This window comes from Salarias fasciatus, chromosome 5, assembly GCF_902148845.1.
Source record: "Salarias fasciatus chromosome 5, fSalaFa1.1, whole genome shotgun sequence".
NCBI lineage: Eukaryota > Metazoa > Chordata > Actinopteri > Blenniiformes > Blenniidae > Salarias > Salarias fasciatus.
In genome coordinates, this window is record NC_043749.1 from 8,818,209 (window position 1) to 8,843,551 (window position 25,343).

General features: G+C 40.7%; 2 protein-coding genes across 11 annotated transcripts; one reads left to right on the forward strand and one right to left on the reverse strand.

Annotated features, from left to right (window-relative positions):
- Positions 1–440: 440 nt before the first annotated feature.
- Positions 441–15,784, reverse strand: stx18 (syntaxin 18). Its single transcript, XM_030092521.1, has 11 exons — positions 15,606–15,784; positions 5,593–5,660; positions 3,697–3,812; positions 3,268–3,345; positions 2,885–2,951; positions 2,711–2,796; positions 2,040–2,131; positions 1,834–1,892; positions 1,268–1,337; positions 1,085–1,165; positions 441–1,003 (listed from the first exon to the last, which is right to left on the reverse strand). The coding sequence occupies exons 1-11, from the start codon at positions 15,756–15,758 to the stop codon at positions 908–910; spliced, it is 966 nt and encodes a 321-aa protein (XP_029948381.1). The 5' UTR covers positions 15,759–15,784; the 3' UTR covers positions 441–907.
- Positions 15,785–15,808: 24 nt separating this feature from the next.
- Positions 15,809–21,282, forward strand: LOC115389116 (myb/SANT-like DNA-binding domain-containing protein 3). Of its 10 annotated transcripts, XM_030092526.1 has the most exons (7): positions 15,816–15,868; positions 16,524–16,599; positions 16,708–16,770; positions 17,662–17,947; positions 18,138–18,243; positions 18,346–18,612; positions 20,839–21,282. In XM_030092526.1, exons 2-6 carry the CDS (start codon positions 16,588–16,590, stop codon positions 18,608–18,610), a joined length of 732 nt encoding a protein of 243 aa, XP_029948386.1. In that variant the 5' UTR covers positions 15,816–15,868; positions 16,524–16,587; the 3' UTR covers positions 18,611–18,612; positions 20,839–21,282. The 10 variants fall into 10 exon arrangements, with proteins under 10 accessions (XP_029948390.1, XP_029948388.1, XP_029948386.1 ...); XM_030092531.1 differs by lacking the exon at positions 16,524–16,599; XM_030092524.1 differs by lacking the exon at positions 15,816–15,868 and adding an exon at positions 15,876–16,024 and having other exon boundaries at positions 16,524–16,770.
- The last annotated feature ends 4,061 nt before the right edge of the window (positions 21,283–25,343 follow it).

Sequence of the window (25,343 nt, forward strand, 5' to 3'; positions counted from 1 at the left end):
CATGTTTTTTTTTTTTTACAAGCTCTCCCTGAAGACACAGCTTTGAGGCAAATGCTTTTTTGCTTGCATTTAGCACTCAGCTGCAAGTCTTAAAAAAAAGCAAACAAACCATGAGGTGCAGTTAAAAAAAGATCTCATGAAATATAAGGATATCATTGATAAGTATTACTTATGAACCAGAATTTTTAAGAATAAAATAAGAATTTATGAATATTCCAGTTTAAGCATATAAGAAATATGGAAGTTTCACTCGAGCAGCAGAAAAAAAAGAACTAAATGTTTTTCCTTTTCATTATTGTTGTAAATAACCTGGGAATCACTCTGAGTTGCATTTTCTTGCTTAAAAAAAGGTGTTGTGTCAACAAAAATTGGTTGACTGTGAAACAAAACTGCATTAACAATAGAATCCCCAAAACACAAGAGAAGAAAAACAACTGAAGCAGAGGTGTTAAATGGTTTTACTGGACCTTGAGTGGTTGATACAGTTAAAAGTGTCAGATGTCAAAGTGATTTGTCTATTTCATCTGGAAGTCAAGTAAAAGACGAGGTTTAACATGAAGGCATAAACTGAGGCATTTATATTAAAACAAGTGAGGCTGCAGATAGTCTCTGGTGTCAGAACACGGCTGTTTTAGTGCAGGACGAAGTCTGACTGTTAAAGTGGACACAGTGCTTCGTACAAAGCGTGCTTCCATAGGCGTTCGTCTGGAAAACCCCACAGGCGTCGAACAGAAGTAAACTGTGAATCAGCCGTTTCCTTCACTTTGACTCCCGCCGTCCATCGGGGGGGTCGATCAGCTCCAACAGAGTCATCTGGACGGTCAGTCTCGGTGCCGTTCTCCCTTCTTCAAGAGGTTTCTAACATGTGCCGGCTTCAGCGCTGTGTCCCTCCGCCGAGGCAGCGGCGTTAACTGTCGTACCAATCCAGGAAAAGGAGGGAGAAGGAGCACATGACCAGGAAGAAGAGGATCCACACCCGGAAGCCGGCGTTGTTCTTGATGGCCTTTTCAGGAATAGAAACACGATCACAATTTAGTGGTCGTGTTCATTATCATCCACCAGAACAAAGTCCCACGTTACACACCTCTCGTATATCCTCGTTTCCCTCTTTGACGTTCTCAGTCGCTCCAACGACCAGCTGATGGATGCTGTCGATCTCAGTTTCCTGTCACAAACAGTGAGATGGGCTATAAGCGTCCTCGGCTAAAACCACTGAATGAACGCCACAGGGTAAAAAAAAAACAAAACCAAACAACTCTCCTCTTACCTGCTGCAGGACTTTCTCAGCAAAGATCTCCTGTAGCCTGGAAATCTCCACCACCTTCCCCTCAATTTGCCTGGTGGGTACAAAAAAAGGTAAGCCTGGAATATCCCAGTGAAAACAGCGTGCCGAGCACATGTAAGTCCTTCCAGATGGAGCCGGCATTGCTGGTGGATCTGGTACCGGCTGCCTTTCACCTCCGGACCTCAGAAGTTTGGCTCCATCTGGAATGATCGTGTTTGCGTTTGCCTTTCTCCGACTCCCGCAGCAATAATGTCATCTGCAAACAGCCATGTCTGGGGGTCGTTTCAATCCTGCCCGCGCCGGCGTCTGGCATTTCATATAATTGTTATCTCGCTCCCCTGGCATTTCAATCACGAGGTCTGTGTGATTTTGTGAGAGGGGAAGCCACATTGCGTGTCTTTGCATCAATAAAATTTCCCAATATTTTTTTTTTTTAAACCATGCACAGTCGCCACGGGAGCAAAGCGAAATCACTGAATATCTGAGTGCAGAGCTGAGTTCAGATCAGATTTATTAAAGATGGAAGAGATGCGAAATGAGAAGCTCACCGAACTTCATCCACGAGGTTACTCATCTCACTGACCAACCTCTGGTTCTCCTGCTCAAACTAGAAGAAGAGAAGAAGAAAAACAGCGTCGAGGCTGGATGCTCATTTTTGTTGAGCTCAAAACACAAATGTCCAAATATGTCATATTTTATCCTCCAATATCTGAGAACCACAGCTGATATATCCCAACAGTTTGAGGCGTCGCACCATCTGGATCTCCTCTGGAGACAACTCGTCTTCCATCCGGCCCTCCTCCCACAGGCTGACGGGGTTTTCTGGCACCTCTGGCACACTCTTCTCTACAGGAAGGAGAACAAAAACATTGACATAATTTAAGACGGATTATCTGCTAATTTACAGCTCATCACACTGGACACTCGAGTCACAAATAAACATCATTTCAACTTATAGATCACACAAAGTTGCTCTCATGCCTTCAAATTCTATTTAAGCTGAAACAAGCAACTTCTTTAAACAGTTTTGTCAATTCTAATTTATTCCATTCATTATTCAAGTTTAACTTATTTAACTGAAAAAGATCAGAATCCCTCCAAAATGCATTGAGAAGTGAAAATGCTCCAATATTTTGACCAGTAATATATATACTGCTGAACATATTGAGATATAACATAATGTACATTATGGTGCTGCAGTGTTTGGCTTCACTGTGGTGTTAAAATGTTCAATCAAAGATCTGGGAGATGGTTTGCAGCCCAGCTGCAGGTTCTGCAGGGGGAAATGGGGACCACTGTGGGAGATGAATGATGGAAATGCTGCCGCCTCCTCCACGAGGAAGCATATTGTAAAATATGCCAAATATGGAATAAATGCCAGTCCAGCAGCAGGGTTGGGTTTTGTCTAGCTTCTCATCAACATACCTGAACTTTCCTCCTTTACGACCTTCTCCTCTGTGGGCTCCACAGGTCTCTCCACTCGGTTCTGGTGATCTGGTGTCAGTCTTGATCTGGAGCCAGAGCGCAGGGTTAAAGGCTTCACAGGTCTCAACAAAGAAGATGGGAGATTTTATTAGAATGAGGTAAAAAACCACTCACAGCCTCTTCTTGTCCACCATCCTCTTGACTCTGATTGCCCTCTGTTCTGAGTACAGCTTACACACTCCTGGACGGCAAACATCAGAAAAACACTGAGATCAGAAATCCTGTATATTTTCTAAAAAAAAAAAAAAAAAAAAAGGACAGCTGAGAAATAAGTGGATGAATAACATCCGTTTGGCTAAAAATGTTCATTTTACATCATTTTCAGATTGAGAAAAGGGGGAAAACACTTGATAAATGCATCTGCTTGGTTCAGCGTTGTGTGTATTTGTGGCTTATTCAATAATTTTCTATGAAAGTTTGAAAAAAGTTCAAACATTCAAACAATTCCCAGGAGTTTTTTTCAGCAGTGGCACGAGTGACTGTTTCCACAAACTGACCTTTCAGATACATGTCGACGAGGTCGAGCACGGCTCCTCTGTGCTCCTTTATCTGAGCTGTCGTTACACTTTTATCCGCTGTGAAGACGACAAGTTCACATATTGAAGAACACACAAGGAAAAATGCATTATAAAGCCACCAAAACAGCAGAACATCTGATCAGACATGAAGAACATGCCGGAAATACGGAGTGAGCTTTGAGTCCAGATGCAGTTCAGCTTTTTACATCTGGACTGCGATACTGCGGTTAAACACTTGGTGTCACTGTTTCTCACAGTTTCATTAGACATGTTCTCCATAATGTCAAGCCTGTTCTTAAAGACATTGAGACATAGCTTGAAAGATACGTTGTCACCGCCTCTTGACACAACATATATGTATGTTTGAGTGTGTTTATCTGTTGTTCAGTGGCTCCGCTGCTGTCCCACCTTCATTGCGCAGCTGCTTGATGGCCTCCGAACAGGTTCTCATGAAGATCTGAGCATCCTGGTCGATCTGGTCTCGCTCACTGTCCGTCATGCGCGATATATCTGATGAAATGAGGCTGAAACACACAAGAACAATCAGGATAGAATGAAAAATAATGGAAGAATACACAGCATTTTTGAGCATTTTGAATATTATCGAGTCAATAGGCAGATTTTATGTAGAGCTGGCTGGAATATTGTTTAAGACCGAGCAAACTGTGGCTCTGAACACTTTGTTCTAGTTGGTCTTCTTCCCAGGGTCGAAGACATGTGTAGTTATATACAAGCAAAATGATTCATTACGAAGTAGATTTCTTCAAAACCCAAGAGAAACTTCTGTCCTGTCTTTCAGTTTTTTCAAGATAAATATAAACTAAATACAGAGTGCAGAGAGTGGCGTTATTTGATGGATAAATCATCCTTTTACCCAAACAAGGCTAAAGGTTATAATAAACTACTGTTAATGTGTGATTTGTTCTTATTTAAGCTTGTAATCAGTAAAAGCCATTTCTGAAAAACAAATAAAAAACTGTGTTGATTGTGTTGCTGATGATAGGGAGTATTCAGTCAGATTTGATGAAATCTGATTTGTTTAGTAAACATGTCTGCTTGTAGTGTAATGAAATATTACAACCAGTGACTGAACAAATACACTTCTGAAATGTTAACGTTGAATGTCTCTACGGCTGCAGAAAATACTTTATGGAACACAGCTGATGCTGAAAATAACTACTGGCTTTTCCTGTTTCAATAATGTTGATTATTAAAGGATTTTCATATTGTAACCAAAACTCAGACAATTTCTAATATCTAGAAAATGTTTTTTTTAATTACCAGAAAGCAGAGCAATAATTCTAGAAACATTTTACTTTTTTTTGACAAGTCGACTGCCGTTATATTTAATTTGTATTTGAAGGAGACATTAGTTTCCAGTTGGCACTGAAGTTCTCAGTAACAATAAACAATGCTGCATTACTGCTGAAACACAATGAAAGATGGAATTTTCAGAGAAACGGGACAGGAGATCTTACCCATCACACAGTTTTTAACTATTCTACTGGAATAAAATCTAAATAAAGAGGATTAATTATTATTATGACATGATGATGCAGTGCTACAATATGAAAGTTAAAAAAAGGGATTAAATTTAAAATTACTATCACATAATGTAAAAAAAAAATCAAATTGTTTTACACTGCAATCTGGCATCAATAAACATATTTTCAGGTTTCCTCAGACATGTCGACCAGATAAACGTATCCAGCTAAAACCTTGTTCAGTTAAATGAATTTAATGTGAAGAACGGTAGATGAGATTTGCTCACACTGGATTTTCCCACTGCTGAACGCCGCCACACCCCGCCCACTGATAGCTTTGTCATTTAGTTAATGTGTTCTGCTGCGACTTTATCAACAAGTCTCATAAAACTCTAGCGACTCCACACACACATACACACACACGCACGCACACACACCTAGCAAACACGCAGAGGCCTTGAAGAGAGGAAGGTCTGGATTAGTCCCTGGGCGTGATTTGTTCTCCACTTGGTTGCAGCTCAATTATTCCAGACAATTAGACTGGAGCCTGCCTCTCCAGACCACCCGACTCGCTGCTGACCTTGTGCCAGCAGCCAGCCCCTGCAGCACACACACATACACACACACACACACACACACACACACACGCTTAGGAAATATTTCAAAGTCCCATCAGCTCACCCTGACTCCTGACCCCTTCTGAATTCAGTCAGAATCAAAGTGTCTGTCCCGCGGCCGGCCCTCCCCTGCAGCCTTGGAGGGTTGTGGGGCTGCTGCTGTTGATTGTGGAGGATTACTGCGACTGTTTGGAGAGGCTTACCTTCCAGCGCTCACATAATCTTTTCTGTGTTGCAGCAGAAAGTCTTTCAGCTTGGTGATGTTCATGACCTGCCGACACAAAGTGAAAGAGACGCATCAGTTGACTTCATCATGTCAGTCATTGTATTTATTAAACATGACAGGAGGCGACCAGTGTCCATCTATCCATGTAAATTCTCTATATTTACTCATGACATTTCATCAGCTCGGGGACAAACTACAATCAAACTAATGTCTTCCTCAGACAGACCTCATAAATAAATGAAACCACGAGCGGCTGCAAACTCAGCAGTGACGGAGAAAAACTCTAATACGCTTTAAATTCATGATCTGTTACCATTTATCACAGAGAAAACATCCAAGTGTGTGTGTGAGCGTAAGTGAGGGCAGGAAAACCAAAGGAAACTTGGTTCAATCCAATATTTGCTGCTGTAATTTGGTCAAATATTAAAAAAAAATACCAAATTGCTTCCTTTTCCACAGAGCTGTGCTGGCAGGGCACACACAGCCGGCTCTGTCGGATCCACCAGGAGACAGAAACGAGACAAGACCCGGATTGAAAAATGCCACAATGAGTGTGACTGTGACAGCGACCAGAGAAATGTGGGGGATTATTTTGATAGCATGTCGAAGCTGTCTTCAGCCTTCGGCTTTTTTTTTTCTGTTCTTTTTTTCCCCCCACCCTAACAAGCTCAATTATCAAATTGCTTTGGCTGTGAGGAGTAATGTGGCACCAGTCTGTTAAATACGTCTCTAAACACTCACTCCTCGCGCCACAGTGACCCGGACCGGCGTTTTTATTGGAGCTGGCGTTTTAGAAGAGGAAAAAAAAAAAAAAGGGGGGGGGGGGGTGTTTCAAAGCGAAGAGAAGGTGTTTGAGCAATTTGTATGAAAGCAAGAAGTCCTGGTCTGGTTTAGACGGGAGCTCGGTGACGTGTGAGACTGCTGAGGGGGCCAAAAGCTGCTGAGACAAGCCCACCCTTCTAATAATACAATTATTTGAGGTCAAGTGTTAATAGAGGGGGGTTCAGGGAGAACAGAAACTTTCTTATGGTTCACAGATCTTTGAAAAAAAGAAGTGGTTGCTGTGCTCTCAGCCACACTCGGTTACCTTTTTAACAGAGTGAAGTGCTTCAGTGGGGAGGCGCCTCGCAGAAAAGATGCATTCAGGTGTGTGTTTGAGTGAAAAAACACTGATTTCTGTTTAACTTTCCAAGTCTGTGCGTCATGATTCTTTAGGAGTCACTGTAAGTGGAACTAATGAAGTCAAATGTAGCGTGTCAGCTCGGATACAAGCTGCGGAGGAAACATTACAAACTTAAAATGACAAACAAGAAAACCTATCCGGACTGTCAAGTAATCTATCTTAACTCTCAAACACTTTTCAAAACCAGCAAATTTAATCAAGCAAATGTATGAAATTGGTTTCACATTAATGTCTCCTTGGATTGACAGTCAATGAACATTTTCAAATAGATATATTAAGTCTTTATATGTAGTAACAACCATTGGAGCCGTCAGATTTCATGGTTAGCACTGAAGTTTATCTTTTTTTTAAATTAGGTTTCATGTCCTTCATTAAAATAATCCATAGATTAGTGTTTTATTGTGATTTGTCTTAAACAAATGTAAAATATTTGTCATATTGTCTGTAACACATACCAGGAGTTTATTATAAAGAGTTTTTATTTATTTTTTAGACCTAGCATTCTGAGAAGACCTAGCAGGAGCTTTGTCTTTCTGTGGCATCATTAGGTGGCTGTAATGACCTTTGACTCCATCTTCATTGAAACAAAAAGCAGAACCAGTGGCGAAAAACTTATTTACAGGCCAGAAAAACCCACAAAGGAAGCGCTTTCTTCTTCTTTTTTTTTTTTCAAGTTTCAGTAAAGCTCCTCTTGGCCTGCCATAAGGTGGAAAATATAAACTCTTACATGAAATGACTAATTTATCTTTCACTATAAACTCTGTGTTCTGCTTACAATCAGCAGCTGGCGTCAGAGTTGTGTTTCTGTGCACAGCGGAGACACTTCTTGGCCATAACTCAGCTTTGCGGCGCTGCGCCGCTTTGACCAGCAGGCAGGGCTAAATACTCAGAGTTGGAAACTGCTGCATCAGAAGAAGTGTGTGCGTGTGTGTGTGTGTGTGTGTGTGTGTGTGTGTGTGTATGTGTGTGTGTGTCTGTGTGTGTTGTTGGGGTGATGGGGAGTGTCAGGACGGCTGCTCTGGGGGTTGAGCTGCCTCCTGTGTGTATACATTGGAGCTCAGATTCCCAGCACAACCTCCAGGGTTTGCAGGGGGTCAGAGGGATCAATTGCTCTTGTAACATAAGACCTTAAAGAGCAAGTAATTCCTCAACAATAAGGAAGGGGGTGGCCTTGTGCGTGCGGCTCTCCATATATGTGTGTATGGCGATACATGTGTGCATGCCTCTATAGGTGTGTGTGTGTGTGTGTGTGAGAGGGAGAGCTTGCAGCGAAGGCAGGAGGAGACAGTCTGCCGGGCGATATCTAATCTCGTCATCATCAAAAGACCCCCACTTTACCTCCTCACTTTCTCCTTCCCCCCTGCTCCCCTCCAGCCCTGACTGAGTCCAAACAAACCATCAGGGGGGATTATTATGAGGAAGAAAAGAGAAAAGGCTTAGCCAGCAGATTTCCAAAGGGCCTGGATGGCTCTTTGTTTTGTTAAATCCAGGTAACTGACAGAGTTTGATGACGGCTGCTCCGCTCGGGTTCGAGTCCCTGTGTGTCCTGACCGTGGGCTATCCTCGCTGACGCCACGCCGTGTTGTGTTTAGGCATGTGGGCCTGATGGAGGGAGGGATGCTGCGCCGGAGAGGACCGGGCCACATGTTGACTTTATTATCATGTTTATGTCTGACTCTCTAATGAGCTCCGTTTTGTCTTCTTCTGTCGATTCACAGTTTGAATGATTTAGTCAGCTCTGTAAACAAACAAGAGGCAATCACACAAAGCCTTTAAGACCGCTCATGGACAGTGTCTCTGACCTTTTGGTTGTGTGCTAAAGTTGCATTAATGTGTTAAGATTTTCACCGGATCATTTGTTTGGATCTGAAGACGCGCTGAGCAGCACTTGGACTCTATGAAATGTAAACGCTACGTTTCAAACTTTGTGGAGAATCTGAATAACATGAAACGTATACATCAATCATTGAACACACTGCGCTCAAAGCAGGTGCAAATATTATTTTGCTCTGTGACATGTCTCCATTCACAAAAACCTGAAATTGTTAATGAAGCTCGATCGCACGGCCCGAAGCTGTGACGCGCCGCCGCCGAGAGAGGCTTCCTGGACCAGCGTCAGTGGAAACTCCGTCGCTGCTTTTTGAAGCAATCACATTTCCACAATCAATTTCATGTGAAACAGATGCAAGGGCCGAGCCTGTCATGTTCAACTAGCAAAGACCGAGCCGGACAGCGCAGGAGACACAAAAACACACGCATAAACACAGAGAGGCAGCGTGGCCTGTGTGAAGGGCAGGTGACATCGAGTCGCACGTCAAGATCACACAAACACAGGGGACCAAAAAAAAAAAAAAAAAAAAAAAAACCACACAAACAGTGGAGTGGTACCTCCAATGTGAGCACGATGCTGAAGCCATGCCACAGAAAACCAGCTTTACACACAATCCGCAGCGACGCACCAAACAGCATTTACTTACTGGAATTTAATACACTTAACGGTTCGTTCATCAGTTATACACTCCATGGAGGATGTGATTTTCAGTGATTTTCAGTGGGAATGAAAAGGATCTACCATGTATTTTTAAACTCATCAGATAGAAATAAGGCACAATATCAGGTGGCTGTGTCTGATATGATATGAAAGAACTGAATAAAATACGACAAACTGCATAGATGAAGTTTAATGTCACTGTGCTTGATTTCTTCAGTTTGTTGTTTTTAAGCATTTCTTCAGGTTTTCATGCTTCTCTTATCTCATCTAACCCCAAGCTACGAGATAATTAGAGCTGCGAGCTGTTCAAAAGGTTTTTTCGTTATTTAATCATGTCATGTTTCAAATCAAGGGTTTTATTTGTCATAAGCACAAATAAACACTGTATGACATGCAGTGAAATTTGTGAATTAACTGCATTTTACCTTCATATTTAAAATATCTATCATGTTGAATTGTTAGAACACGGGTGCATAGTGCATGGACAAATAACTGACTGCCGTCCAGTCTGTACCTTTGTATCCACATTTTAATTTGACTTTGTAAGATTTACATAAAATTGATTGAACTTCTGCAAAATGTCTTTCATTGAATAAATTGGACTTAAATTCTAATCAATATAAATAATATTTACATTATATTATAGCATATTATAAATTCTTAAATTCATTTGAAAAGAATTACATCTTTTATTTGAATAAAACTTAACAAGATAACAGGAAACCCTGAATATTATACATTTGTAAAATCTGTTCATTTCACCTGAGTGGATGAGATAATCTAGCTAAATGTGCAAAAGTGTGAAAGTCAGCAGAACAAACTTCACTGTTGACCTTTCAGTAAGATAACGTGCCTTTGACATCCTAGGAATGAAATCTACCCACAACTGGTAATAAGTTCAGTGTTCTTAAACAGCATTATCTCCTCTCAGAGCATCACAAGGCAGACTGATTTCGCCGCGGCTGATTTCAACATCTTAATCTAGAAGCACACCGGCCTCCTGAGACGAGAACACATCTGCTGCAGTTGGTGGTTCGGACTGTATTTTGCAGCGTCGGGGTCAAGCATGCAGCCGCCTGTCATCTGCGCCGGCCGCGTCTCAGCAACTGTAAAGCACAACTAAGGTCCAACTAATGACAAGGCCTCGCAGCATTCTTCCAAAGGAGCACAGCTGCTGCTTTACCCTCGCCGAGTGTTTAAATGGTTAAATTGAGCTTTCATCGATTGGACTTCACATTGCTTTCACAGTTTACTCTGCAGAGTATCTGGTGTTCATCTCCCGACTCGCTTGTTTGACGTGCATCTGCGAGTCGCTGCGTTCTCTTTGATTTTGAACTTTCACGAAGCATTCAAAAACATTTTGTTGCATGCAGAGAACAATAATCCGGATTGTGCTCAGGCTTGACAGCAGATGCCTCTAAATTCAATTTCCCGGGCTTTCGTGGGAAAACAAAGTGAAGATTAAGGCAGCTGGTAGAGAGTCCATTTAGCAGCACCGTTCAGCTCAGAGTGATCCCTGCAAATCGCTCAGTATAGACGAGGCTTATGCAGCTGCATGCGGGCACGGAGGACCTGTGTGCCAAGATGATCACAGAAATATACAGAAACACTACACTGCTCACGAATATGTTTGTAAAGTCATATATATATATCTAATATAAAGGTTTTAATATAAATTGCTTCAAGCTTTACATTCATCCAGTGTGTCTCCATGTAACAGACCCTTCAACTTGGTCAGCACCACCTGAACGTTTTCCACAAACCTTTCAGAAATTATGTTACCTTTTAGTAACTTTGCTCATACAAAATAGTCTTTTAGACAAAGACACTGAAATGGAAGAAAAAGCACCAATCAACAGCTTTATGAGTTCAGAAATTTAAAATAGCTCAACAAACAATTTGGGTTTCTAACTTTTAATTTGACCACAAAGTGCTCCTCTTTTCACTTCATGCTATAATTCAAAGTGAACACATTTTATTCCCATTTCCACAGTGAGACTAGTCTCGGGCTGATTTAGCTTAGAATGAAATTTCAGATGTCAGACGAAAACATTTTAGGAGGAACAAACAGAATCAAGTTTAAACAAATACTAAACAAATGAGATTCTTGAAACTGAAACTAAATTTTTCAAAAATATGTGCACCTCCTATTTAATTTCTCGCAGGGAAAAGCCCGGCTAACAACATGACACACTTCTAAGAGCTGGTTGATGGTTGTACTTTGCCGTTTACAAAGAAAATACAGAGAAGGAGCCAATCCTGGAATGTCATTACTGAAGGCACAGTGGGAAGCCAAGCACTATTTTCTACACCCAATTTAACAATTTCAGAGTGACCTCCTCCATTTAAACCTGAGAAGGGCGGCAGACTGCGGAGAGTGACGAGGTGAGCGGTGAAATGGAGATCACAGCACCCAGAACCAATCCCTATGAGGTAAAAGATTCCCCTGACCGAAGCCCATCCTGCGAACACTGGCCCTCTTATTAGTCAATCAAACCCTTTTCTACGTCGGCTGGAAAGACGCTGCGTTTCCTTTCTCACTGCGCCGCTTTCTGAGTGGAAAGAACGTCTCACAGGGCCACTGTGTGTTTGTCAACTTTGATGTTTTCTTTCTATTTTTGTGAAGCTCCAATGGGAGCTGTGGAGGGAGTCAGTGGGAGAGTTATGTATGTCTTGAAGGGCACCCACATCTGTTGTGCATTAGGTGCCGGCCGTCAACATTGTTACTGGGGACCTAATTTAATATTTTCTCTGTTTTGATCTTCCACCTTTAATCACTGGCTCTTGGGAGGATCGGCTTTCCCCAGAAATTGTTCGAGAGCCGAAAGAAAATGTTATTGCAGCATGTTTATGGAATCATACATGGGAAGAGGCGACTCAGGGCAAAAAAAGAAAAAAGAAAAAAGCAGCCTATGTCAGGCTGCATGGAGAGAGGAACGGATAGCTGGGTTGGGGGAGACGTGGGCGAAAACCGCGACATAACTGTACGCAGTCAGGACATTCCAAACTCACAATTTCAATAAGTAGAAAAACTACTTCTCCGAGATGGTCCGAGATGATATCGGCAACACCAAGGAGACAGCGGAGGGTGGGTGGGGAGCGGAGGGCAGGCGCCACAGGACGGGGTCGGGTTTCGTTTGAATCAGCAGCAGTGCTTTTATTAAACCACCAGTTCTAATATCAATGTAAAAGAAAACAACAAAAAGCTGGTTGTGCGGAGCTGTTACAACTGGCCTCAGACATCAGGTACGACTTAAAGCCCCGACTCCTCCAGGGAAACGTAAAGTGGTTCTTTAAGGTGCCTTTGAAGAAGGTCTGTGTTCAAGATATTCATGTCGGGCCAAGACTTCTGCTTGTATAAGCATCACTCGTGACATGAATCGAAGCCTTGTAGCTCCTGATGATCAGTCTCATTCCTGTACTCTAATGGAGGGATACAATTTATGTAAGTCTGTTTTGTTCCAAGTGTTCAAACTGACTCCTGAGAAAAAACACTCAAAACAAGCTGTTTTTCTTGGCTAAATACTGGCTTATAGGAAATTATAAGTTTCAGATTTAGGATCTTACAAATAGATAACTCTTTTGAAATACACTTGAATCAAACTTTCCTCAAAATCTTTCACGGAATGCATTTTAACAGTTCTGATGCCTTGTTGTAACCAGCTTTCAACTTCACATTGATTCTTGCTGTCTCTCAGTATGAGACACGAGAGCCTTTAGCCTGACGGTTTTCCAAAGTAATATTACACATATTCTAATTCGCATTTTCTGGATCGATTCGAACAGACTTCAAGCCTGTCAGAGCAGTGGCACTCAGCAACTGGCATCAAAGTACTCTGGGTTCAAAACTGCTGAATCTGTCCATTTGGTTCAAAGTGGGGTTTTTTTCCCCCTCAAATAGCTTAGCTTTTGTCCATCTTGGTGTCAAGCAGAGCATTCATTCATTCTCAACTCCACACAGTGAGCAGGGCTGAACATTCTTCTTGTTTGACCTCAGTTCAAAGCACATTTGGTGGCGTTTTAATCACTGCTTTCCTACTATCTGATGATTATTTCTCTGGGTTCAGAACGTAATGAAACTGACTTGTGCTGAGATGTGGAGCTGTCATTGCCCCCTGGCAAAATACTTTCAGATATTTGAAATAAACAAACTGATCTTTGTCCTTTTGCTCAGATTATCCAATTGAGAGTGGAGTCTCGTTTTCAAGACACAACTGCGATATGATAAATATTAACACAAATGGAGACATAAGGGCTAACAGGTTTCAAAACACATTCTAAATGAATTACGGTACATGCTGGGTTTGCAGAAGATCAACACTTACATGCCTCACAGCTTCAACTTTCATGAAAAATGGTGCATAAGACTTGCATGAAAATCAGTGAGACCAGTGCTCAACTCAAGGCTTTCTTCTCTCTTGGTTGTGCAGAAAATCACAGATGGATCCCCGAAATCCAATGTTGTGTTTCATACACTTCAGTTTCATCTGGTTAAAAATAAAAGGGATTCAAGTGTTTGGGTTTGCCAACCCTAACTCTTATTGTAATTAGTTACTATGGCTAATGTTCTGAGGTCTTGTCTCTGTGATAGGGATTCCTTTGAAAAACCACACTGTAAAAACTAAGATAACATTTAAATGAAAAAATTCATTTACAGTTAAACTTTGATGACTCAGCTCAGATTGCAGAAAATATAGAGCTAGTGACTCTGAATTATGAAAGAAAGAACAAAACAACTGTCCAATTGAAACACATTTTTTGTCATTAAAGTGTGGTCTTTAAATACAGATGTTTTGTTTATAAAATCTTTAAACATCTTCACAATAACTGCTAAATATTTGATTTCAATCCCTTCACTGCATGATCAGACAGAGTGCAAAGCTATTTAAAAGTGCAATATTGAAATTGAATAACTGTAAGCCAAGCCATAACAAGCACACATAATAAGTTAATATTTTTTTTTATCAGTTTACAGGGCAGAGGATACAGAGTCATGTGAAACGTAAACCCAGTGATGCCAGTGTATTTCTTCCTTCAAAGCTCTACCTAATGTGAGCTGGTTTTAGAAAATGCCGTCATGTTTTAGGCCAGTAATGGATGCATCATAAAGTCTGAACACATCAAGACAAACTCCAAAACAACCACATTCACTGTAGTATAGAGAAACCAAGACAAGGCACCTGATAATAACAATATAATGTCACTGTTGTCTCAACAGGGTAAAATACTGCTGTATGTGTGTGTGTGTGTGTGTCAGTGATGAAAAACAATGAAATAATTCCTGCAGTATTAAAAAGCCACAAATCAGAACTGTTTACAAAGGAAATCTATTCATGTAATGAGAAGGGGTGAAAAAGTAGCATCCCACGCTTACAGTAACTAACTTTTTTTTCTCCAAATTTCTTAAGAGTAGAGGACAGTGTAAAACTGAGACCCAAGCAGAGATATCAGTGATGCTGCCATGAAAGACAGCTACTTTTATTCCCCTGAAAGCCATGCAGTCAAGGTGAGTTTGTAGAAACACTCATCATGCAACATGCACAGGAGAAGTTTATTGGAGGGATATTTCACTGTATTTTGGGCCACAAGGTAATATATACATATATGCATCATATTGAGACTACGGTCAGTTTTCATGATAATTGCTTGGTTTTGTGAAAATGTAAATATTCTCATCATGTATACCTTGTGCCACAACGAAGAAAAACATTAATGGTTGAAATCAAAAATTATTATGACGCTACCTGTCAAACCCACTCAAAATTAAATTTGAATGTATGTGGCCCCTGAACGTGTTTGACGCTCCTGATCTAGATGCTGACAGAGCGAGATCTCGTGGATTTATTTGCGGTTGAAGGACAGAACTTCTTGAAAAGGCTTTGATCAATAATAATAATAAAAAAAAACATCATTACTTGTACAGAGCTATACGGCCGTTCAATACAGCTTTATAGTAATAAAAGTCAGATGCAATATGATATAATATGTGAAACCTTTGCTTCAAAGGGAAAGGGGGAAGCTTTCTGATCCCATCATGAGATACAAAAAAACACATGCTCACACTATAATACAATATGCAAGTTCGCTACATATGTTATAAGACGATTGCCTCTTCTTGCCTTTAGTTACACACGCTGTGTAATTCTGACATGTTTGGAATCTAACTCTGAATTTTACATGAATCAAACCGGTACTGCCTCAATAAATCACCGGGATGACGACTTTTATGAAACACTGGAGTTTTTAAGAGGATGGCTGACTAACTTCACGGTGCCGCTAGCACTGCTAGCTGGAACTAGCTTCTGCAAACACTCACCACTTCTTTCGCCTTCGGAGAGAAGCCGCTCTTCGGTCTGCTCCTCTTGAATATTTCATCTTTGGTCGAGTCGAAGCCTATTCCTATGGCCTTGTTCCTGGTTTTCACCGTCTTTACGCTGGCTTTGAACAGTAAAGTGATGTCCACCGCCATGTCTGCAGCTGTAAACAAACTGACACGTCACCAGATGATCGCGTCATCACCCGGCGACGCTTTCCCTGAAACGAAACAGAAATCCTGAAGATTCTCCTTAAAGGTTTTCTGTGAGTATTTACTTCACGCAGCTTATTCACTGCCTCACGACAATACATATTTTAAGCACTACACTGATTCTATCGGGCTGCTCTGCTCTGAATCGATTCATACAGCGGAAATCGGACAACTGGAAAAATCCCTTAAATATGGTTTAAGTGGAAAATGTTAAGTGGAACTTTTGCTCATTTTCAGAACAGTGCCATTGAATTCAGTTATTGCTGTAATGTTCATGTTGTGCTTTCACACAATACTGTATATTTGCACAGACTTTGTCTCTTTCAAATAACTGGTATAATGATAACAAAAATGATAGTAATATAAGTGCCTCTGCACTGACAAACCCTTGCTGGACACTGAATTACCTCAGTTATATCCCAAACTGTGCATTATTTCATTTAAATGAGATTTTGCTTTATAGCCATGAATTTAGAATAGAATATCATAGAACATAAAATACAGAGGGAAATTGTTTTCCAGCTTTTCCTCCAGACAGAATAGAAAATAAGAAATAGAATAGAAAATTAGAATGATACATAATAAAAATCAAATAAGTATTTGATTAGTATGTATAAGGCCTAACGGTGCCTAAAATATGCGTCAGTGGAATGGAAGGAGGTCTGAGTTCTAATAACAACCAGAACCTTTCTGTGCCTCAAAAAACAGAGACGGCTGTGGTCCTTCTTTTGAGGGCTTCAGTTTTCCTCAGCCAGTCCAGTTTTTGGTCAGTATGTATCCTCAGGTACTTATACTCCTCCGCAATGTCCACACTAGACTCCTGGATGGAGCTCATGGACACAGGAACAATCCATCCAACCATACATTTTCTATACCACTTTTTTCTTCTCAGGGTCGCGGGTGGCTGGAGCCAATCCCAGCTGCTGCGGGCGAGGGCGGGGCACACCCTGGACAGGTCGCCAGTCTGCCGCAGGGCTACACAGATAGATGCACAACCATTCACGCTGACGTTCACACCTCGGGGCAATTTAGCGTGACTATGCATGTTTTAAGACACAGGAACCCCGTTAAATTTAAGATTTTAAATTGTTAATAGGTAATGTACAAAATGTTTGGATTGATTTCTAGGTAATAAATGTGGCATAAAAAAATCAAATGGTTGAACAGCTTAGAGGACTTTATCACTGAATCGAAAAAAACGTACAAGTTTTGGGGCTCCATTTAAAAGAAACCCAGTATGAAGCATGCCAACAAGAATTATGATTTTATGGAAATTGTTTTTTCAGGAAACACAAAAAGTGGATTTTCTTTTGACATGTAAAACATTTGCACTCTGATGAAATAATTGAATGCTGAATGTGCATGTGACAAGTTGTCTCTGTCTATCTTCATGCTCTGTGAAATGAACAAGCTGGGGAAAACTGATACTACTATCTAACAGTGAAACAGTGAACAGTATGAGCCTTAAGTGATGCGAAAACAGATTCATGAATATGAAATGTAAAAGCGTCTTAACATATTGATGAGTTTAGCTCACATGATGAAAAAAAATTTTTTTTATTTGGGATTCACTGGTCATTTCATTGTCAAATAAGCCTTGAGTCAAAGCATGAAAAACATGGTTTTTTTCCACCTGTTAAATTTGTAGACATGTCATTTGATGCAATTTTCGACAAAAACTGTTGTGGTGGTTGCACTATGGAAGTTTCAAAGAAAACAGATATGAAAAAAACTTCAAAAATAAACATCCATTTTGAGTTGATCAATTTATTGTTTTGTGAAATGGAAAACAGGTAAGAGTGTGTTGACTATTGTTATATTGTGTCTCACGCAAACACTCCAACAGCTTTTTACAGGGATGGCGAGCAGGAAGCGGAGACCTAACTGGACGGATGAGGAGTCTCTTCTTCTTGCTACGTTGCTGCAAGACAAGAAGGATGTGATCCGAGGGAAGAGCAGCACTGGAGTGTTGCCACAAGACAGGAAACAAGCCTGGGAGGAGATCGCCAAAACCATCAACGATACCTTTCCAGAGAGTCATCGCACCGTGTTGGACTGCAACAGAAAATGGGAAAATCTGCTTGCGAAGGCAAAGGAGGAGATAAAACGAAAAAGAAGGGATGCGAATCAGAGTAATGGAAGAGTTACAGTTTTATCAGCAATAAAGAGTTCACTCCTTTTTATCATTCAAATATATGCTGAGACTGGCAACTCAGCAGAGGCCTTGAATGTAGATGATAGAAAATAAATCATCTTATGGTTTCATGTTACATTCTTTGTATGCTGTATTACTAAATGTGTGGTGTTGTTTTTTGTTCACAGCTGAAGTCCCGTCCCTTAACAACTTCAGTGCTGTGAGCCAAATAGTTATTTCTGTCATGAACTTTTCTGAAACGCTGCTAAAAGACGACTGGATCCACAAACCTGGGTGAGCTCTCCGAACAGAAACATCATTTCTAGTGTAAGACCTGTCTTTCATTTCATTAGGTATGGATGTCAAACAATTTATGGACAATACCTTTCTTTACAGCCCTGACAAAAATGAAAAAGAGCACACAACAAATAAAAAAGTCACAAACAGGCATTCTGTTCTCACCAACTCTGAAGGAGATCCGGAGGATTCTTGCTTGACTTCTGTGCAGTCAGTTCAGTGCAGGACTCTGCAGGAGCGGAGGGATTTGGAGATGTCGGTGCTGAGAAGACAAGAGACAGTCCTCCGGCTCCAAGAGGAATATTACACACTTAAACTTAAGATGATGAAAAAGCAAATGGAGGAGTCAGCTGAAAAGGAGTGACGGTATGTGGTAGTCTTATTACATTTGAACTCTGTACCGTAATGTTTTCTCATTCTACGTTCACTTTTGGGAGAAAACTATCAGGTTTTTCCTTCACAACATTCAGGAAAGTTTCAAGGCCACTGTTCAGTAAAACAATACTCTGTGACCTGCCGAGCTACCAACATCTACATGCCAGGGCATCTGCAAATGCAGAAATTCAATTTATTTTGGAGTACGCTGTTGGCCATGAAAGCAAGCGGCCCTGCCTAATGCTGGGCCGAGGATTTATGGATCTGTTGGAAGGTTTCCAGTGCCGTTTTGGAGCCATGTACTCAGGGAATGCCATTATTCTGCTGAACTGTGGGGCAGCGAGACAGCGTGGTCTCCGTCTCCAACAGAGCTCCCAAAACTCTGGATGTTTGAGCAAGCAAATGTTTTTGCGTTTAACTTCAGTCGACGGTTCTGCCTGAGGAAGCAGCTGAAGGTATCGCTGCTGTGCATCCTGGCAGACGACAGCTCCTCACCAGGGACCTCAGCTAAGCATGTTGTAGAGTTTATGCTACAACCTTTGTTTATTAGTGTGCTTGAGTCTCAGAAAATTTTTTTTACTTTCTTATGTTTGCAACAATTATGAACTATTTGGAACACTATCATCTAATGCAGAATTGTGTGTTTTATATTAGTAGTAACCTTAATCGGTCTTGGCACCTCCAAATTGCCTCTTAGAAAGGCAGCAAACATCTTCTCCATTCTCTGATTACTCTGGAACATTATTTAAGGCAAGTTTATTTGCATAGCACCCTTCAGACATGAGGCAATTCACAGTGCTTTACCAGGAAAGAAAATAAATACATTAAAACAAGACAAAAAAAGGAGAAAGTGAAGCAAGGATTTCATTAAATTAAAGGTAATACTTATTTGTAAAATCTATTATTTGATGGAAAACTTGAACTTGAATAAAAGTGTTTTAATCACTTATGTGATCTTTAGAAACCCATGAGAATCTGCTTTTATATCAATATAAAACCCAAAAGTCAAACTTTTATGCAGTCACATGCATCTGAAAGTGCTGCAGAAATTTGCCTTAATATGAAACAAGGGTTTCCCTTCATCACCAGCACTGACCGTCTCTCATGCTGAGAGCCTTTGCTATGTTTTTGTTGTGCTTTTCCAGGAAGCAGTTCTTTTTTTAGCAGCAGCATCTATCTGCTGCCGTTGGAGGACACATCTGAACATCACTTATCTCGAAGAAAACTTCTAGTCATGTAGAAAAACAGGAAAATTGAATCACCCACCTAAAAATACACCTCAGTGGCTTGAGTTCATGAAAGCTTTTGCAATATTCAACACTTACAGCTACATTTGGAGTTGAACAGAAATGACTATTCATGAGAAACTTTAGCAAGAGGGCAGCTTGTACAAAAGGATTAAAAGATGACTGTCTACTCACACCTGCATATAAAGAGCTGACAGGTGTTACTACTGTCAGTATGTCAGGCTTCGTTTCAGCGTCAGATTAATGAATTAGAATTATACCATAAAATCATTAGTGTGAACAGCTCACAAACAGCACAGTATTGCTTTAAACTTCACTTTTTGTTTGACTACAGGGAAACATTTAGTGTACATCTTCTTTTGCCTGAATCACAGTGTGAGTTTGGAGGCAATTTTCCGTGGAAGATTTTGAAAGTAAAATCAGTTTGTTTGAAAACAAAAACAAACTGACAACAAACTGTATATTCATTTTGTTGTTGTTGTTGTTGTTGCTGCAGCTAACGTGTTGTTTTATTTTTAATGGTGGACTCTCCCCCATGGCACTGAGGTTCTTGAATATTTATTCTTGAGTTATTCTGAATAGGAAGTGGAAAATCAGTATTTTTTTTTATGCCGCTCTTTTCAATTCACCCTTAAGTGCAAATTTGGAAGCTGTGAATGCTTGACATATGCCAATAAACATGTTCATAAAAATCAAACCTGTTCCTGCCAATGTAAGTAAGGCTAAGCGAATGTCCTGTCTAGACAAATGTAGTAATTTGTGAGAAACATTTCTCATAAATCCATTTATTTGTAAGTGACTTGAGTTGGCACCCAGTCCCAGCAGTGGGGCCCAGTGGTGCAGCTCCAAGGCCCTGTGCTCTCCTCTTTTTCTCTGCCGCTCCTTGGAAGTGTGAGTTGTGAGAATCAGGCTCTGCTGCAAAGAGTGAGACCGAGCTCCCTGAACCTAACATCTCCGTGTGAATCAGCAGATCACCTGGAACCGCAGGACAACCGAGGCTCCTGGTTGGAGGCTGCATGAGGAGCAGCGAGGCCCTGCACCCTGACTCAGCTCTTCTGTTTTTCTATCGTTTTGTAAATGTTGTAGATTATTCCCAGTATAACTTTTAGTTCAATTTGTAGCTTTAAGTTTGAGTTGTCATGTTTTTAGGTGTTTGTCTTTTTTAGTCCAGTATTTTGTTTGCTTTTGGCCTTTGGTCCATCTTGAAGTTTTGTTGCGATTGTTTTCAGGGTTGCAGTTTAAGGGATTTTTGTAATGTGTGTCTGCTTTGTTTGTTTGTAAATAAGAAAAAAACAACACAATATAAGTGACTTTTCTGAGTAGGAAAAACGACTCCCTCTGCTTATTTTCCCTGAATTTTATGCTCCATGCCCTCGATCGGGGCATAACAGGCTGTAACACCCAGAGCGTTGAATAAAAGTCAGTTATTTGCTGTGTGGTTTCCTCATTTCCTTTGTTAGTGTTGTGCCAGACTGTGCTGCAGCTGAGCGCTGCCACTGTCTCCTCTTCTGCAGTCTCAGCATGAACAGCTCGTCTCTTCACGACTGTGGAAAGAGAGGCGCTTTACAAAGAGCAACGTTACGGCTACAAGCCGAAGTGTGATGGCCTATATGATATCAGCTGTGTAGCAAACAGTCTAATGGAGCATTAAAGTCTCTTAACTTTTATCTCACCAAGGGATACGACGCACTAATTGAGCTTTCTGCATGCATATACAACTCTGACCTCCAGTGAAATGTGAGATGACTCCTCATAACAGAGTGTGTCGCCGTGTTTCACAGAGCCTCAGTGTTCTCACTCTCAAGGCCACGTTCTGGGATTTTAGCAATCTTCTCAGTTTATTAGGATAGTAAGTTTGACTGGATGGTTTCACCACAGCTACAATGTATGAGGTGAGCCCTGAGCCGATGTGGCAAGGGAAAGGAATGAAACGTCTTTTCGTTCAAATTATCGCTATTAAAGGGAACGAAGTCGAGCAGTATTCTCTCTCACTCTTCTTCTCGGCTCCAAACTAGATTGTGTTGGTGGTTATGTAAAGATGAAGTTATGAAAGACAGCACGAAATCCATCATAAATAGAATGGCTGATGACGAAAAAAAAATCTAACTCTTCTCAACAAAACAGTAACTACAATGTCGATTGATATTTTGACATGACAAAGAGTCTGAAAAGGTCATACAAGGCAGAGCGTCACATTAACAGATGACATGAGAAAGGTCCATTCATTCATTCATTCTTTCATTTTCTGATTTGTCTTTTTCAGGGTTGCAGGAAGGTAAAATAAACCCAGGAAAAGATCAAATAAAACAAAGTAAAATAGAAAATACCAAAGCAATTAAAAAAGAAAAATACAAACATAAAAAACAGGAGCTAAAAAGTACAAGACCTGCAGATGTAGTGCGACATAAAATAAATAGTTGTTTTACTGAAATGCAACAGCAAAGAGTTTCAGTCTGATTTTACAAGACAATTTGGAGCCATCCTGCAGTTTTCGAGGAGTTTGTTCCAATTATTTGACATTTAAAAAGTAACATCAGCTTATTCTGGATGTTCGATTCTGAATCTGGGAACAGAAAATGCGTTTGATCCAGACTGACAGGTCTGGATGGTCCTAGCAGAAGAATTGTGCTTTAATTTTTAAGTTTTAATTATTCCTGTTTAGCTGTGGTTTCTTGAAACTTACAAAATATCTCAAACCGCTTGTCTCACTCCCATTGGATCATTTCTCAAAAAAAAAAAAAAAAAAAAAAAAAGAGCTCCTTTGAAAACAATTTGACGTCCGACACCACTTTGACAGTTTTCACAGTTTTTTCACATTCTGGTTCATGTGTTCAACACAGTTTAAACAAATTTTCATCCACTAATCACAACTTGTATTTATTGCCTCACCTTTTGAGCAACATGCCAAATGATCAATTGACTTACTAGATTCTGTTACAAACACAGACAATATGTGTGAACAGGAAAACGTACAATGAATCAGCCGTGAATCCAAATCAACTCAGCCAAGTTCAAACATTTTCACTGACATGTTTCTCCAATTGCTTTACTGTGTTGTGTTTTATTTAGTTTTTGTAATTTGGATTTTTGATACACAGATAATTCTCCTTCACTTCATTTGTGGCTGATGTTGAGTTTCAGTGCATCGCAGAAACAACCTGGCCATCGTGTACAGCACATACAAGGAAAACAGTGATTTTTCTCTGCGCAAAAGCTGCTGAGGTGAGCTGGATTTTCTGTTTTGGTTTGTTTTTTCTTCTAAATTTAACACTTGCAGCCAGAATAAGTCTGGTGTATATGGGTTATTTTTGCAAACACATTCATCAAAACAATAAACAGCTTCACTTCAACGATTTTCCACGATGAGAAAAAAAGAGAGGTAAACTGACCTTGAGCTCATTTCTAATGTTCTGCTCCCAGTGATGCATCATGGGAGTGGCTGCTCAGTTTGAAGGCACGGCGCAGATGGTACAGGCCAAAGAAAGCAGATTACAGGACATTTTGAAAATATTTATAAATATGTTTTTATAAATAAACAAAAACATTTTTATTTCAATAACATTACATTTTGTAATAAATATTTAATTTTGAAGACATTGCAAATATCTGAAGGAGAGAGAGAGAAAGAGAGAGAGAGAGAGAGAGAGAGAGAGAGAGAGAGAGAGAGAGAGAGAGAGAGAGAGAGAGAGAGAGAGAGCATTCTCTCAGCCCACTGTTGTGGTGTTTCTGTACTTGCACTGAATATAGTAATTCTAAGCTTTTTCCTAAAATGAACCCAAGTGATTGACAAAAACGAGGTTAAATGTAAGTGAGTTGAAGTTTTCTGTCCTCTGAAAACTGCAGAGGTTTTGACCTGCTGGTCTGGAATGACAGCTGCTAAAGATTGCCTGAAACACGTGACTCTTCCTCTGTTGCTTTCATTCTACTAATGTTGCCTCCTTGTGTTCATTATTATTACTTAACAAAATAAAATGCTTGAGTTTACTGTGGATGACAAGCTAAAAAGTGCACTAAGTTACAGGGGAGAATGTATTCTTTATAGGCATTCCTAGATGCTATCAATCCCTGGAAGAAGCGTCAGCGATGGTATCCATTCCTCCCAGTCCTGACAGATGAGCCATGTTTTAGAGTGTCCTCTGGGCACTCCACTTAACTCCCTGAAAAGGAACCCCTTAATCTTCACTTTCTCTTTGTTTGGACTATTATCAGACCTGTCAGTCCTGGCTGCTTTATCTTCACAAGACTCATCTACTGGCTGTTTGACGTTGGCTTAATTATATCAAAGTCCCTTATCTCTGCTTTGCCTGAGGAGGCACCGTTACTCTGACCGCAGTTCCGACCAAGTCATCAAAAAACACAGCTGAATGACAATGCTTTGAGTGAAAGTGTATTTCATAGACGTTGCCGGTCTGCGTTTCTGTTTCGGTGTGGCGCTTGCATCGTTGACTCGCAGGGTGTAGTCCGAAACCTCAGCCGCCGCTGATGCCTAGTGGAGATATTACCCCTTTGATGGCCGTTAACCCTCTCCTTTGGCAGAGCTCACTTGAAACAGTATGCAGGAATGTTTTGCAGCTTGATCAGATGAGGGAGCAATTACATGGGAGGGCGCCTGCCGTTTAGGTGGAAGCTTACCTGCCACACCCTGCAGGCTTAGAAATAAGCCTCTGGACACATCCCATAATGTGTGAGAACGGACAGTTTCCAATGTGTCTATAGTCCTCGTGTTAGCCTGACGGGAGCTGACAGGTGGAGGCAAAGATGGAAATAAACACACACACACACACACACACACACACACACACACACAGACACACACACGCAAACTGTTATCCAACTTGTCAGAAAATAGGTAAAGTATACCATCCAGCTGGAAATTATGCGTACAACGTGCAAATTAAATGTAGAAGGTGCAAATTAGGTGTAGAATGTGCCTGAGCTGTTGCCATTCAGATAATTAGTCTCTCCTCTGGACTTGGAGGTAGCCATTATGTCAACAAAACAAAAAGGAGCAGTCTTTCAGGACTGCAGAAGAAATTTGGCGCCAGGGTCGACTGTGTGACTCACATTGGAATAATTCGTGTGTCTTTCTTTGCCTCATGATCTCATGTTGATTCAATCAACAGACACACTTAACTTTCATTATCTCTACTGGTATCAAATAAATGGTGATAATATGCGTAATACTCTGCTCTAGCTGACCTTTGGAACGTTAGAACCTGTTTGTGTCAGACTGTGAGAAAGTCACAGGTGATGTTTTCTGTCTGTACTCTGCGCACGGCTTTGCATGTCTGAGAATATTTAGAGGGTAATGCTTTTTTGCCGCCATAATAATCAGGATCCGATTTTTTTTTTGCATATGAATCATAAGCATTACATGCAAGGCCATGCACATGCATGTTTCCCAGGGAGAACTAATCACGGAAAAGACATGGAGCTTAGCCACTTTGACCAACAAAGAGCTGCCCATAGGTCATG